Below are 16,433 nucleotides of genomic sequence, written 5' to 3'. Positions count from 1 at the left end.
GTTTTTTAAACATAAAGCAAAGAAAACCAGTCTACAAATCACAATCCCAGAGAACTTAGACAACAATGAGGACACTAAGAGAGACTTACATAGATCTAATCCAGATGCAAAGTAGAAGAAAGTAGAAAAAGACAAGATCTCCTGAGTAAATTGGGAGCATGGGGACCTTGGGGGAGGGTTGAAGTGGGGAGGGGAGAGTCAGGGAGGGGAGCAGAGAAAAATGTAGAGCTCAATAAATATCAGTTTTTTAAAAAAGGTTACAAAGTTACTATGTGCTCTTTACAAAAAAAGTAACTAAGGAGACTGGGGAGATGGGTAAAGTGCTTCTATGCAAATGTGCCTTGAGTTCAGATCCCTAGAACCCATGCCAAGACAAAACCTAAAAGGCTAGTTGGATACAATGAACCATTGGTAATCCCAGTATGAAGAGGAGGAGACAAGAATTCCCCAGAGCCGCTGGATGTTAGCTGAACTGGTGCATGCTGAAATGCCTCAGTATATAAGGTGGAGATTGATCAAGAAAAGAACCTGACACTAACCTCAGGCCTTACCCAGACATACAAGATAAAGAATAATATAGCAGTAACTTAACCCTAAATTACAGATCCACCTTTGAAATTCATCCTTCAGTTGAAGGATGTCCATCAATGTCAACTTATTGGAGTAAATACAAACTCTACATAAAAATGATTTGTGCTGCTGGAGGTGGCCAGCACTTCTAGTCCTAGCAGTTGTGAGGCAGAGACAGAAGAGCCTGTGTTCTAGGCTATCCAGAGTTGCATAGCGAGATTCTGCCTCTAAGGGAGGGAGAAAAGAAAGAAGAAACTCCAAGCCAGATCTGTGCAAGTAGGCACAACTATTAACAGTTTTACTTATAAGTTGGGACAAAAAGGGTTCTATGTAAGCTTTTGCTTTTTTAACATACATTTATATATAATTTGATTTCTTACAAGAAACATGGTCAACTTTGTAATAAAAAGATGTTTTTCTGCCAGGTGGTGATGGCACATGCCTTTAATCCCTGTACTCCAGAGGAGAGGCCGGCAGATCTGTGAATTCGAGGCTAGCCTGGTCTACAGAGCAAGTTCTAGGACAGTCAGGGCTACACCGAGAACCCTGTTTCCAAAAAGAAAAAGGAAAAGGAAAAAAAACAGAGAAAAGAAATGTTTTTTCTATATTGAAAAACACAAAACTCCCCAACAGTTTGTAACCTTAATATTTGCTTTCAATCCTTCTCAGTGCTCAGCCTCACATGCCTAATGCCTGGAGAACTCTGCTGCCCTTCACATAAGGACAGTATTTTTAGCTCTTATCTCCTTTGGGTACTTAATCTTCCTTCCCTAATTGGCCTGCCAGCTATTTCTACTACTGCAGTATAGGCAATGGCACCTAATTTTGTTTTACAAACATTGAATTAACAAAGGTGTTAATGCCCATTAAGTCCCCTATCTGAAAAGTAGACTATTAATTTTTTTGCCTAAATCTAACTATTCACAATTTTGTGTACCAAGGACATATGATACCATCAAGTTTTGGTCTTGTTTCTTTTAAACGGATCTTTCTACATAACCCTGAGTCCCACAGTCCTGGAGCTCAGCTTGAACACAGATCCGCCAGCCTCTGCCTCCCAAGTGCTGAGATTAAAGGTATGTGTAACTACGCCTAACTGAGATCCTCAACACTTAAAATTATTTTATTGATTTTTAAAAATTAACTAAGAGTGTATGTGGGGGTGGGTGGGTGGGTGATGATGGGAAAAGGGACTGAACCTCAGGACCCTGTGTATGTGGGGGTGATGATGGGAAAGGGACTGAACCTCGGGACCCTGTGGACATTATACACTCACCCTGTGTATGTGGGGGTGATGATGGGAAAGGGACTGAACCTCGGGACCCTGTGGACATTATACACTCACCCTGTGTATGTGGGGGTAGGTGGGTGATGATGGAAAAGGGACTGAACCTCAGGACCCTGTGGACATTATACACTCACCCTGTGTATGTGGGGGTGATGATGGAAAAGGGACTGAACCTCAGGACCTTGTGGACATTATACACTCACCCTGTGTATGTGGGGGTAGGTGGGTGATGATGGAAAAGGGACTGAACCTCAGGACCCTGTGGACATTATACACTCACCCTGTGTATGTGGGGGTAGGTGGGTGATGATGGAAAAGGGACTGAACCTCAGGACCCTGTGGACATTATACACTCACCCTGTGTATGTGGGAGTGATGATGGGAAAAGGGACTGAACCTCAGGACCCTGTGGACATTATACACTCACCCTGTGTATGTGGGGGTGGGTGGGTGATGATGGAAAAGGGACTGAACCTCAGGACCCTGTGGACATTATACACTCACCCTGTGTATGTGGGGGTAGGTGGGTGATGATGGAAAAGGGACTGAACCTCAGGACCCTGTGGACATTATACACTCACCCTGTGTATGTGGGGATGGGTGGGTGATGATGGGAAAAGGGACTGAACCTCGGGACCCTGTGGACATTATACACTCACCCTGTGTATGTGGGGGTGGGTGGGTGATGATGGAAAAGGGACTGAACCTCGGGACCCTGTGGACATTATACACTCACCCTGTCACTGAGCTTAAATTCATTTTTCTATTTTTATTCTTATTTTATTTTATTTCTGGTTCTTCAAGACAGGGTTTCACTGTCTAACAGCCCTAGCTGTCCTAAAATTCACTTTGTAGATCAGGCTGGTCTCAAAAGATCAGCCTGCCTCTGCCTCCCAAGTTCTGGGATTAAAGACGTGTGCCACCACTGCCCAGCTATAAACATTTTTTGTTCCCTATCAGCATAATTTGTCCTCTATTTAACCAGAAAAGGATACATCAACAATGTAATAAAACAGGAAATTATAAAGCACACACCAAAACCAAAGAGAAAAAAATATCAGTATTTCATATATTCTAGACAGTTTACAGAGTACCAGGTTAGTTTCAACTGGAAAATGCTTAAAATGTTTAAAGAAAAGGAGTGATGGGGGCTGGAGGGATGGCTCAGTGGCCTGCTCTTCCAGAGGTCCTGAGTTCAATTCCCAGCATCCACATGGTGGCTCACAACCTTCTGTAATGAGATCTGGTGCCCTCTAGTGGCATGCAGGTATACATGCAGGCAGAACACTATACATAATAAATAAATCTTAAAAATGAGAAAAGGAGCAATGGAAGCAATAAAGGACCAGAACACACCATATGAATATCTAAAGTGTATCAAGGGTAGATGTGATCCAAATGCATTGTGAATATGTATGACAGTGTGATAATGAAACCCATTATGGTACATAATTAATGCATACTAAAAAAATTATAAATAAGATGCTAAGTATAGTGAGGAAGGGAAAATGTAGCAGAAAAATAGAGACAAAATATTGTTTTCCCATAACATGGAACTACTCTCCCTGATGGAATCACAGGGAGACAAGTCTAGCTGAAGGTCACTTAACCCAGCCATTTCTGTCAAGTTTAATTACTGATACTGCAAATATCATCAAAGCACATTCTAACATGAAAAGCACAATCTTTGTCCTCCTGCACAATTGTGTCATTAATCCAAAACAACACTAAAGAACATATAGAAGGTAGCAGGCTACCTTTCCAGTGCACTGCAGGTGCTGTCCTGGCACGGAGAGCGAGGTCACAAACATGGTAAAGCAGCGAAGCAAAAATACAGTGCCCATCAGACTACAGAGCCTTCGAAGAAGGATTGACCTGTGAACAGAGTGATCAGAGCAGAAATCAGAGAATAGTCCAAACTCTCCTAGAGAGAACGCAAGGGGAAACCACCAGTCTTTATGAAGGACAGAAGCCTTACCCCCTCTTAGGAGTTCTGTATTAAAAGGAAAACCATAGAGACAAATGGGTCAGTGTTTGCGTGGGGCCAGGGCTGGGATTGGAATCAATAATGAAGAGACAGAAGTAATACTGGGGGCCTTGGGATTAGTACTATTCAAAAAAGGTTTATTAAGGTTTATTTTATTACTTTTTAATTACGTGTAGGTATGTGTATGTGCCTGTGAGTGTGTGCAGGGATGTGGAGGTGTCCTTGGAGGCTAAATGTGTAGGATTCCCTGGAACTGGAGTTACTGGCAGCTGAGAGCCATTCAGTGTGGGCACTGGGAACTGAACTCCAGTGCCGTGAACAGCAGCAAGTGCTTTTTACCAGAGTCACCTGGCCCACCCCTTAAGTTGTTTATAGCAGAGTAAAGTTAATTACTCAAGAATCTACTTTTGCTCATTAACAGCACTAAAATGGTTGATAAGAGTGGCTATATGAAGTTATTCTAAGCTGTCCCTAACTTAAACTTAAGATATGAAAGTAATACTAAGTTTTATAAAGTATACCTAAAACAGAAACTTTGAATAAGCATAATTTGAGTAATCATAAACTGTGATATCATTTGTACCATTATTTCTGCAAATGCCCTAAATCTAAACATACTAAGTGTTTGGGGGACTTCTTCTCAAAAGCAGCCCTGAACACAAGGCAAGGAATGTTTTAATCTTTAGTGTACACATCTACATAGAGCTTGGGAAATCCCCCTTCAACAACCTTTCTGAGGACCCCATCAATGTCATACGATGAGGACATCTGAGAAATATCTAAGTAAACACTGCCTCCAGGATTTGTCCACTTTAAGTAAACACCACTGTGTGGATTTACCTGGTCACTACTAAGCTTCACGGCGCCTACCAAAGTTTCTTCTAAGGTTAAATTTGTTCTTATTTTCAAGAGTGGATATATTCGAATCCACAGGGTCTTGTGAGCCAAAGTTAACCACAGAGCAGTGATATAATGCTTTTAAACCATTTCATCCTAAAATAGGAATACACACAAGGCAGAATGAGAAATGTGGTAAAATGGCCTCAAAATGTGACAAAAATAACAGTCCTCAACCTTTGTTTTCACCTTCAAAACACTAAAATAACTAAGCTCAGAATGTATGTGGTGACCACAGAACTTCCTGGTGAGGAGAGGGCCGCAACTTCAAGACAACTCCCAGTCATTCCTCTCCAGGCTTCTAAAATCAGTGGACAGCGGCTTAACCACAGAGTTTTATAATAATTTTCTTCATCACTAAGCCTGATTTTCTTTCCTATTTTTTTTGACATCAAGCGAGTCTCATTAAAGAAGCAGAAAAAGGTCTTCTTACTTTTGTGCCTTCTCGCCAGTGTTTATTTATTTACTTATTTATTTTTTGGTTTTTCAAAGTTTCTCTGTGTAAGAGCTCTGGCTGCCTGGAACTCACTCTTGTAGAGCAGGCTGGCTTTGAACTCAGAGATCCGCCTGCCTCTGCCTCCTGAGTACTGGGATTAAAGGCGTGCACCACCATCACCCGACTGCTGTTTTTACTTGTGATTAAAAAAAGAAAAAAATCTTCCTTTTGCATTTTGTGGTGAAAGCACTCTCCCCACTAAGCAACCTCACCATCTCAGATGTGCAGGACAGGCAAACAGCTGCTTCACAGACTTCCCTCCTCCAATCAAACACCTAACCTAACACTGTCCTTGGAAGCTTTTCTATCTCTCTAAAGAAGTGGTATTTCTAGTTTGTTTTTGAAGAAGAAGAAAGGAGAAGGTTGAGAGGAAGAGAAGAAAGAGGAGGAACAGAAGGTAAGAGGAGTAGGAGAAGGCTAGACTAGCAAGGACTGGCCCAAGGCTGACTACCTTTCCCCTATAAAAAACATTCACAAAATTATTAAATAATATATTGGTCTTAGAACTTTCCTTAACCAAAGCCCCAATTTTCTTTTGTAAAAAGCTATGTCACACTGAGCAGAGGGAAATCTTCCAGAGCAATGCAGAGGGAAGAACCAGGCTTGACAACCTGAAATGAGTCAGACGTTTACAGTCCTTAGAAATCGGGAATACCTGTGCTTGTGAAGAAGAAGAACCAGGATCCAAATGTAGCACAGAATCATGCCACACACTTCAGTCATGGAGAAGGCCCACGGGATCCTGGGAACACTGCAACAAAAAAACAGTTCTTTCTGGAACTGAAGACGAGCAGGTGTATCCCTTTTCATACAATGCTTCAAGCTCAGAACTACTCTGTAGAACGTTACCTTTCTCAGGAGATATTTGAAAAGCCCCCCCCGGGGGGGGGGTGTTAAAAATCAGCAGATGGATTTCCAAGTTTCAGACCAGCCAGGTCTACATAAAGAGTTCAAGGACATCTAGGGAAACATTGAGACCCTGCTCCCAACAAGAAATATATCTACACATACAAAGGTAAATCCACTTCTTCCCAAAAGTAAACCTAAGTACTGAAGTACTGCTCCCCAGTTTTACTCTATTTCATCCCACATTAAATCTTTTAGTAATACACACACACACACCTTTCTCTGTATGAGTCTCTCATTCACTATTAAGAACAGCTGTTTTAGCTTTTACTCAATGTAAGCTTATAGCCATACAAAAATTATGATGATACTCCTCCTGTAAAACTTCTAATTTTCTAGAGCTAATAAAAACCTCTTCTAGAAAAGTTTTCAGGTACTTACTCATGCTCCTTCCTCCCTCCCTCCCTCCCTTCCTCCCTCCCTCCCCCATTACTCCTCCTGTTATACTGGTATACAATGGCATTCTTGCTCCCTTCTGTTTTTATCTTTTCTCCTATTATCTTGCCCTTTGCCCTACCACAGCAACCAACACTGGCTGTTATAGCCTGAACTTTGTCATTACTAATATTTCTCTTCACACCCTCAATTTCAAGAATTCTATGCTTTAGGTATAATACATAAAAATATATGTAAGAACCCAAACACAAACCTACCCCAGGTCATCCCTACCAGTACAACATCCTACAGTATAGCCCTGCGATCAAGCCCTATGTCCACTTCTTTGCAATCTTTAATTGACCTTACAGCAAAGATCTGATTGTCTTCAATCCCCATGTCCTCCCATCATCACTATTTATTTGAAAAAAATCGTGATCCTTCTAAAAAGCTTACAAAAACAAGACTTAATACTCTTCACATATCTTTCAGTTATCTATTTGTAATGTTTTTGCCATATTTGTTTCACTTCACACATTTCAGAATCCTCCAAAGTAAGTTACAGATACATCTCCTCCCTAACTACGCGTATCTCAGAGAGCAAGGCTGACCTTCAGACCGCTGCACCGAGCACTGCAGCACTGGTCGGCATCCCGTGTACGACGCACCCACTCCACACGTTCTAATTCCCCTCAATGCTCTTTGCAACTAAATTTTCTTGATTAGAATCCAATTACCATGTATTGACCTTGGTGTATCCCTTCAATTTCCCTCACAATCCCCTGTTGTAACTACAACACTGACTTCTCTGGAGACTCCAGTGAGCTATTGTGTGAAATGCTCCTTTTTGTGTGTCTGACTATTTCCTTGTGATCAAACTTAGGTTAAAATTTCCTGTGGGGAGCCGGGCGGTGGTGGCGCACGCCTTTAATCCCAGCACTCGGGAGGCAGAGGCAGGCGGATCTCTGTGAGTTCGAGACCAGCCTGGTCTACAGAGCTAGTTCCAGGACAGGCTCCAAAGCCACAGAGAAACCCTGTCTCGAAAAACCAAAAAAAAAAAAAAAAAAAAAAAAATAAATTTCCTGTGGGGCAAGACTATTATCAAGGTGAAGTCTGTCTGCTTGCTGTGGTGCCGGATCTGACCTGTCAGGTCCCAGCACTGTAAAGCACCTGTTTCCTCTGCAATTAAGTAAAGTGAAAGATGAAGCTTCAATAACGCAAACAGGCTGCTGCTCAGCGGCTTTCCATCAAACGCATCTGAGCATCCACTAACAACTTTCCTGAATCAAATGCACACTGAAGGATGCAGATAGCTTCCCTTCACACCCACTATTTCTTGTCTGTTTCCTACAGTCATAGAATATTTTCTTCAATGTTTTAAAATCAATTACTACCACTCCTTTTTCTTTTTTTTAAATAAGCAGGAACAATAGTTTATTGGGTATACTGTAGGAGGTGAGCAGACTGAGTAATAACCAGAATACTATTGCCTATAACAGGCGGTGTCCCCTCAAGGTACTTACAGCTATAGCTTGGTGGAAGAGCACTGACCCAACATGGAATCGGTTCTGGGTTCAATCACCAGCAATGAAAAACAAGAAGGTATTGCTGATTTTTTTTAAAAAAAAATCACTTAAGCAAAACAGTTGTTACTCACTGTTCTTTTCTTGTTTTTTATAACCTTAGAATATTTATTTTTGGTTTTTCAAGATAGGGCTTCCCTTTGTAGCCCTGGCTGTCATGGAACTCGCTTTATAGACCAGGCTGGCCTTGAACTCAGAGATCTGCCTGCTTCTGCCTCACAAGCACTGGGATTAAAGACATGCAGCACCACCAGCTCTTTTCTTAACATTTATTTTTATTTAATTTTTTAAAATTTAAATTGATGTTTTACCTGCATGCATGTCTGTGTGAGAGTGTTGGGTCCCCTAGAACTGTACTTATACACAGCTGTGAGCTGCCATGTGGATGCTGGGAATCAAACCCAGGTCCTCGGGCTGGAGAGATGGCTCAGTGGTTAAGAGCATTGCCTGCTCTTCCAAAGGTTCTGAGTTCAATTCCCGGCAACCACAAGGTGGCTCACAACCATCTGGAATGAGGTCTGGTGCCCTCTTCTGGCCTGCAGACATACACGCAGACAGAATATTGTATACATAACAAATAAATAAAATGTTAAAAAAAAAAAAGATTTAAAAAAAAAAACAGGTCCTCTGAAAGAACAGCCAAGTGCGCTTAACTGCTGAGACCTCTCTTCAGCTCTCAACTATTTCTTTTTTATTTAATATATATTTGCTTAGTTTTATTCAGTGTGTAATAAAAACAAAATCATTCCCTGAATTATTTTGTACTACTGGAAAAAAGGCAGCTGAGTCCATTACAAACACCCCCCTAACATAATATCCTTTATAAACTGCCCAGATCTTGAGCCTGTGGTCCACCTACTTCAGATCCCAGAGTACAAGTATGTGCCACCATGCTTGGCAGAGCATGTTCTTTGATGGTACCAGACAAGGCAATGCCAGCTACAATCACAATGTAATTACCCACATTGCTACTGCTGTGACTCTAGAAACAAAACCTACCTGTCTAAGAATATATCCGGGAGTGGTGGATAGGTCTGCATGTCAGGAACTCGCTCGTGAACAATAACCATGATGAAAGATGTAAACCCGAATACTATAAAAACGTATACACAACTCAGTATGGTCTTCCAGTACTCTGGGTCCAGTCTTCGAACAGAATGCTTGTTTTTGCCATTCATGTACTGGTACTGATCAGAATTCAAGTCAGTGACGGGTCCATCGCAGTCGTGTGTGGGCTCTCCATTGCAGAGCCAGTCTGCGCTCTGAAGAGCACTGATGAACGGAGTCATGGGACTCATAGGACTATCACTGTTGTATCCCATCTCCTCCAAAACATCAATATGGATTTTCTGTAGTTTTCTGACTGAGAGCATTAACCTTTTAATGTCTCCTAGGACTTTGATTTCCAGAGGAGGAGATCGAAGATCATATTCAGTCAGTGTGAGTAAAGTGATTCCATCAAGTCGGTGCTTATTGCATAAAATGTCCACATATTCAAAGAAACCTTCATCCTTCAGCCACACCGCTACATGCTTGGTAGTCCAGCGGCGAATGCAGAGTTGACTAGGGCCTGCCATTTCTTCCTCCACTGCCTGGCAAGAGAAACAGGAAAACAAAACAAAAACTTTAATAAAACCTTACAGTAGTCCAACATCTTCATTAAAGACCAAATGCAAACAAACATATCAGAAACAATAAAGTACCTATACTGCCCTCACTGGCTTCAACAGCCAAAGAAACCAAAGTTATTCAGTAATTGTCAGAGACCAGCTTCGACAAAAATGCCACTTACCAAGGTAGGGCTTGGGGATTAGAAAGATAAGAGAACGGAGACATGAAATAAAACAGAGACAGGATGGTACTGGGAGGGAGGGATTCCAGAGAGTGCTGAAAATCACCTGCTTCAATTTCCAACTGCTTAAAATACATGACCCCCAAAACTAGGAGTAAGATAAAAACTTTAACATGATACAAGGAAATGAACAGACCAGTTGAAGATTGCTGGGCAAGAGGAGTCACGCTCACACCCTAGACCAAAACATTTTGTAGGCAAATAAAAATAAAAAAACCCCATAGATAAAACCACGGGTTTATCACCTCCCTAAGGGAGTAGAACTTAGTTGGATCCTTAGACTTTTGTTTAAGGTCTAAATATTAGCCACACCTGTTGACAATAACCTGAGAGATCAGAACTCTCTGGTCTAAATTGAGGTGGGACCTTTGTTTGAGGTAGAAACACAATAAACTTGAAGGAACAGAAGTAAGTTTCAACTCTCTGACCTCTAGACAAGGTGAAAATAGGCTCACAATTTTGGGCCTCCATGAGCAACGAGTGACTTCAGACTAACATTCTAATCATTTTAAGAGGTTGATGGCAGATGTTTTGGTTTTATGAAGGGTAGTTGTTGACTCCGAACTCATACAGGACACGGCAAGTGATCTACCCTGAGCTATACCAGCAGTTTTAATACTTTAGAGAAATGTGTTTTACAGGTGGAGTTTCCACAGCATTTCAACAGTTACTTCAAAAGATTATCATGGAGAACAACGGAAAGAGGAAAATCTCATTTTAATATTTTTTTATAAAATGAAATCTATAAAAGACATATGGAAAAAATTAAATCTCTGAAATTGTCATGTTCATGGGAAAAATTTTCCCCACTTGAGGTGGAAAAGAATTGTTCCAGGAAATTTTAGATTTGTACATTTCCAACAGATAAAATGTTGTACATTAGCCAACAGATAAAAAGATTTTAAAATAGCTATGAATTTGAGCTAAGTTCCTTTGAGTTCTTGAAAGTCCCACTGCAGAACTGAAAAGGAACTTCTGGGAGATAGGGGTCAAAGTTTTAAAAGAGAACTGTCATTTCAATCTACTCAAAAATATGAAGCAAAATTCAGATTATAATTATAAAAGTTATACAGCTATAAATTCAGATTATAGTTATAAAAGGCTACTTAATGCACTGTTTTTAAAAGTACTGAGAAGTTTTGCTACTTTGATCCTGCTCAGCTATTTATGTTCTTTTTCTTTGTGAAACCTGGGTCTACTTCAAGTTTATAAAGTGTATCAGATACATAGGAAGTTTATAAAGTGTATCAGATACATAGGAAGTTTATAAAGTGTATCAGATACATAGGAAGTTTATAAAGTGTATCAAAGTTTATAAAGTGTATCAGATACATAGGAAGTTTATAAAGTGTATCAGATACATAGGAAGTTTATAAAGTGTATCAAAGTTTATAAAGTGTATCAGATACATAGGAAGTTTATAAAGTGTATCAGATACATAGGAAGTTTATAAAGTGTATCAGATACATAGGAAGTTTATAAAGTGTATCAAAGTTTATAAAGTGTATCAGATACATAGGAAGTTTATAAAGTGTATCAGATACATAGGAAGTTTATAAAGTGTATCAGATACATAGGAAGTTTATAAAGTGTATCAAAGTTTATAAAGTGTATCAGATACATAGGAAGTTTATAAAGTGTATCAGATACATAGGAAGTTTATAAAGTGTATCAAAGTTTATAAAGTGTATCAGATACATAGGAAGTTTATAAAGTGTATCAGATACATAGGAAGTTTATAAAGTGTATCAGATACATAGGAAGTTTATAAAGTGTATCAAAGTTTATAAAGTGTATCAGATACATAGGAAGTTTATAAAGTGTATCAGATACATAGGAAGTTTATAAAGTGTATCAGATACATAGGAAGTTTATAAAGTGTATCAAAGTTTATAAAGTGTATCAGATACATAGGAAGTTTATAAAGTGTATCAGATACATAGGAAGTTTATCAAGTGTATCAAAGTTTATAAAGTGTATCAGATACATAGGAAGTTTATAAAGTGTATCAGATACATAGGAAGTTTATAAAGTGTATCCAAGTTTATAAAGTGTATCAGATACATAGGAAGTTTATAAAGTGTATCAGATACATAGGAAGTTTATAAAGTGTATCAGATACATAGGAAGTTTATAAAGTGTATCAGATACATAGGAAGTTTATAAAGTGTATCAAAGTTTATAAAGTGTATCAGATACATAGGAAGTTTATAAAGTGTATCAGATACATAGGAAGTTTATCAAGTGTATCAGATACATAGGAAGTTTATAAAGTGTATCAGATACATAGGAAGTTTATAAAGTGTATCAAAGTTTATAAAGTGTATCAGATACATAGGAAGTTTATAAAGTGTATCAGATACATAGGAAGTTTATAAAGTGTATCAGATACATAGGAAGTTTATAAAGTGTATCAGATACATAGGAAGCAAAGGCCGGTACAGAAAAAAGAAAACCAAAACTACTTCTCATGTGCCTACTTCTCTGACTTTTAAAGCCTGAGGGTTTTCTGAATTTCAAATAGCTCACTACATTCCCTTCTGAATAATGTTTTGGGTTTTTTTTTTTGTTGTTGTTTTTTGGTTTTTTCAAGACAGGGTTTCTCTGTGGTTTTGGAGCCTGTCCTGGAACTAGCTCTTGTAGACCAGGCTGGCTGAATAATGTTTAAAAACAGGAGTTATTTTTTTTTAAAGATTTATTATGTTCTGTCTACATGTATCCCTGCACACCAGAAAAGGGCACCAGATCTCATTACAGATGACTGCTGGGAATTGAACTCAGGACCTCTGAAAGAGAGGGCAGTGCTCTTAACCTCTGAGCCACCTCTCCAGCCCCCAGGAGTTATTTTTTTAAAATCAACAATGATACAATAAATATCTAGCTTAAAAAAAAAGTTGCAGTAAAGTGTTCTGAGGAGATATAGGTTTCTTTTGTGAAAGTTCATTATACAATTTGCTTTAAAAAGCAAAACCAAACATTAGTACAAATGCATATCCTCCAGGACACAGGTCTCCAGAATGCATGAGACAGTCCATCTGTTTCACCTCCCGACCAGATGATGCTCAGATCTCCTGATTTAAGCGTTTATCTTGGCTTTACAGCATACATTGTAGACTAAGAACAACTTCTCAGCTTCTTTAGGTTAAGAAAAGCAAAAGGCAGGTGATGCTACACAGCCGTCCCTTCCCACACAAACACTTGTTAAAGACTTAATACCACTGAACAAAAACAGATATTTTAACCAATGAGCTCACCCATATCATCAAAAGTATTCATGAGGGAGCTGGAGAGATGGCTCAGCGGTTAAGAGCACTGACTGCTCTTCCAGAGGACCTGGGTTCGATTCCCAGCACCCACATGGCAGCTCACAACTGTCTGAAAATGCAGTTCCATGAGATCTGACACCTTCACACCAACGAACATAATAAAGTTAAATAAAAAAAGTTTAAAAAAAAAAGAAGAATGGGAGGGTTACAATTAAGGACTTGATTAATTAAAAAAAAAAAGTATTCATGAAATAAGAGACACCCTTGATGAAATTCACCCAAAGATGAAAATGTCCATCATTAAATATTGTCTTGATACCAAAAAAGCAACCCTCATTTTCAGAAAGCTTAAAGCTGTATTTCACTATCAATCCACATTTTTTCCAATCTTAAAAAATTAACAATGTATGCATCTACAAAGGGTTTGTATTTTAAGTCTGCTGCAGTTACATATAGCATATGTAAAATTCCACTGAACTATGGTTTTGCCCTTTCTGCTACATCTGTATCTTCCTTTCTCCCAAGTATGCTCTGACTAAATCATCAAACTTGGATACCTAACAAGACATGCTATAAACTCAGCAGCGGTTACCAAGTAGCAAACCTCATCCACAAGTAAAATTCTCCGCTGTATCTCGATTCTTCTACTTTCCCTCCTCTCCCATGGCTCACCACCAGCGGGTTCCACGTCACTCCCATCCTCGCAGCATTATTCTTTGGTACAGTTTCATCTCATACTCTGAGCAAAATGATTCTTCTCTTCTTTCACATTTCTCCCCCATATTAACTCACCAGTTCTTTCAACTTCAATCACGCTAACTGGCTTTGATGCTCAAGCCTCAGCCACTAGAAAATACAAGTTAGAACACAGAAGTCTCCTGGAAGCCTTTGAGCTTGTTGTGGGAAAGCCTTCAAAGCATGACACATTTCACCGCTCTACCCCATCAGGTCAGTGCATGTCCTTTAATTGTGTGCTACTACATAATAGTTACAGGGTCCCAGTAACCAGTACTTAGCCCCAACTGTGAGAACGTGTAGTAAGGAGGAATATTAGAAATGATAGCAAGCTTCAGCATCCATTTAATAGTCATGTTGCACCACAGGAATTCCAGGGAACGAAAACTGAGCAAAGAATACGACAGACATTGGTTTTATACAAGTCAATAAAAAAATTTTGGTCAGTAAATGTTCAAGGATGCTTTTCCACTTTAACGAATAATTGATTCACATCAATTATTATTATCAGTTATTAATAATAATTAATATTATTATCAATAGGACTGCTGCTTCTGGCCAAGTTATAAAAATAGAAAAAAATTTACCCTCTAATTTGAAGTAATCAAATAATAAATAAAAATACACGAAAAAGGGGCTGGAGAGATGGCTCAATGGTTTAAGAGCACTGCCTGCTCTTCCAGAGGTCCTGGGTTCAATTCCCAGCCACCACATGGTGACCCACAACCATCTGTAATGAGATCTGGTGCCCTCTTCTGACCTGCAGGCATACACATAGACAGAGCACTGTACACATAATTTTTTTAAATCTTAAAAAAAAACACATGAAAAAGATTCAAAATGATGGCTATAAGTTGAATTCCAGAGAGACAGTAAGCAAATGAGGTAGCTCATATTACTTCAGCTTAATACCTTGAGAGCTTTTAGACCAGGAGAGGCGTAAGACAAGAAACCCAGGTGAGTTGAAGCCTGGAAGACACGCTGAGCTGAGCTGATCAAAATGCCTGTATTTGTGGGGCTGAATACCACAGAAACACTCAGATGGAGAACTGCAGAGATACACAGAGTCTCTCTTGAATACTCATCAGAACATGCATGTGTCAAAATAGAGAAGAAACCATCCAAAAGCATTCCCAATATAAACAACCACAAAAGCCAATTCCAATCAGACTAGCCAACAGTTCACAATTCATGGGGTTTCAGAAGAATACCACATCATCAGTGGGGCAAAATCAAATCTAAAACCACAGTTCTCAACTAAGGCTAACTCCCCTCACAATCCAGGGAAAGTCAGCAGTATGTGTATGAATGCTTCATTGTCACCACCAGGTGAGGGGAGTTACTAGCTTGTAGGAAGTAGACACCAAGGATGCTGGTAAAAATCCCATAATGCTCTCAGCTGTGGTGGTACTCACCTGCAGCCTCAGCCCTCTGAAGGCCAAGGCAAGTTCAAGGCCAGAGCGTACTATACAGAATTCATCAGGGACTCTGTGTGCTGTCTAATTTTATCTAACTTGACACAGGCTAGGGCCATCTGAGAGGAGAGAACTCCAGTTGAGAAAATGCTCCATAAGACTGAGCTGTAGGCAAGCCTGTAGAGCGTTTTCTCAATCAGTGATTGATGGTGGAGGGCCCAGGCCATTGTGGGTGGAATCATCCCCGGGCTGGTCCTGGGTTCTATTAGGAAAACAGGCTGAGCAGCCATGATGAGCAAGCAAGCCAGGAAACAGCACTCTGCCCGGCGTCATCTCCTGCCTCCAGGTTCTTATCCTGTGATGACTTCCTTCAATGATGAACAGTGATATAGAAATGTAAGCCAATTAACACCCCTCCAAGTTGCTTTGGTCATGGTATGGTGTTTCATCACAGTAGTGGTAACTGTAAGACACCCGCCCTCAAAAAAAAAAACTGTCAGGAATGGTGACAGTATATGTTTTAATACTAGCACTCAGATGACAGAGGCAAGAGGGTCTCTGAGTTCAAGGCCAGCTTGATCTATACAGCAAGTTCCTGTTGTAGGAATTTAGTAGAGTCACCTTATCTGGGGTAGTACTAGGATGAAGAGCTTCCCTGTATCTAGGATTAAACACCGGAGGGAACAGCAGTTTTCTAGAAGTACTCTGACCTTCACGAATCTTAGCTGTTTATCTGAAGGGACTTTGCAGCCTTCCCTGGCTTTGCCTAAGGTTCTTGTACTATCAGGTAAAACAACTGACACACAGGAAAGGACTAAAGTCCTGAGGGCGTGTGACGCTTCCCTCCAGAGGGGTATAGATTAGACAGAACCTTGCTGTGAGGAAATATTTCAACCAAAAAACAACTTTGTGTAACAATCCATGAATATGCCTGGCTGTTCAGGGTTTAGATCTTCGGAGGCTGGACCTCCCTGCTGCCACACAGCCCTTAAAATTTCTTCTCAGAATTAACTCTTTTTTTTGACCAACCCATGCAACACAGAACATCCTGCCAAGTTCCAGA

General features: G+C 39.9%; 1 protein-coding gene across 4 annotated transcripts in view; it reads right to left on the bottom strand.

Annotated features, from left to right (window-relative positions):
- Nucleotides 1-16,433, bottom strand: part of Samd8 (sterile alpha motif domain containing 8) — a 52,837-nt gene that overhangs the window by 12,131 nt on the left and 24,273 nt on the right. For all 4 annotated transcript variants that reach the window (XM_075950116.1, XM_075950117.1, XM_075950118.1 and 1 more), the window contains 3 exons: nucleotides 9,102-9,694; nucleotides 5,894-5,989; nucleotides 3,616-3,733 (listed from right to left, as the gene is read on the bottom strand). In XM_075950116.1, coding sequence (XP_075806231.1) covers nucleotides 3,616-3,733; nucleotides 5,894-5,989; nucleotides 9,102-9,694 — 807 coding nt within the window. The remainder of the gene's footprint in view (nucleotides 1-3,615; nucleotides 3,734-5,893; nucleotides 5,990-9,101; nucleotides 9,695-16,433) is intronic.

The sequence above is a fragment of the Microtus pennsylvanicus genome, chromosome 15, assembly GCF_037038515.1.
Source record: "Microtus pennsylvanicus isolate mMicPen1 chromosome 15, mMicPen1.hap1, whole genome shotgun sequence".
Taxonomy (NCBI): Eukaryota; Metazoa; Chordata; class Mammalia; order Rodentia; family Cricetidae; genus Microtus; species Microtus pennsylvanicus.
This window is presented reverse-complemented; position numbering and strand designations above follow the sequence as displayed.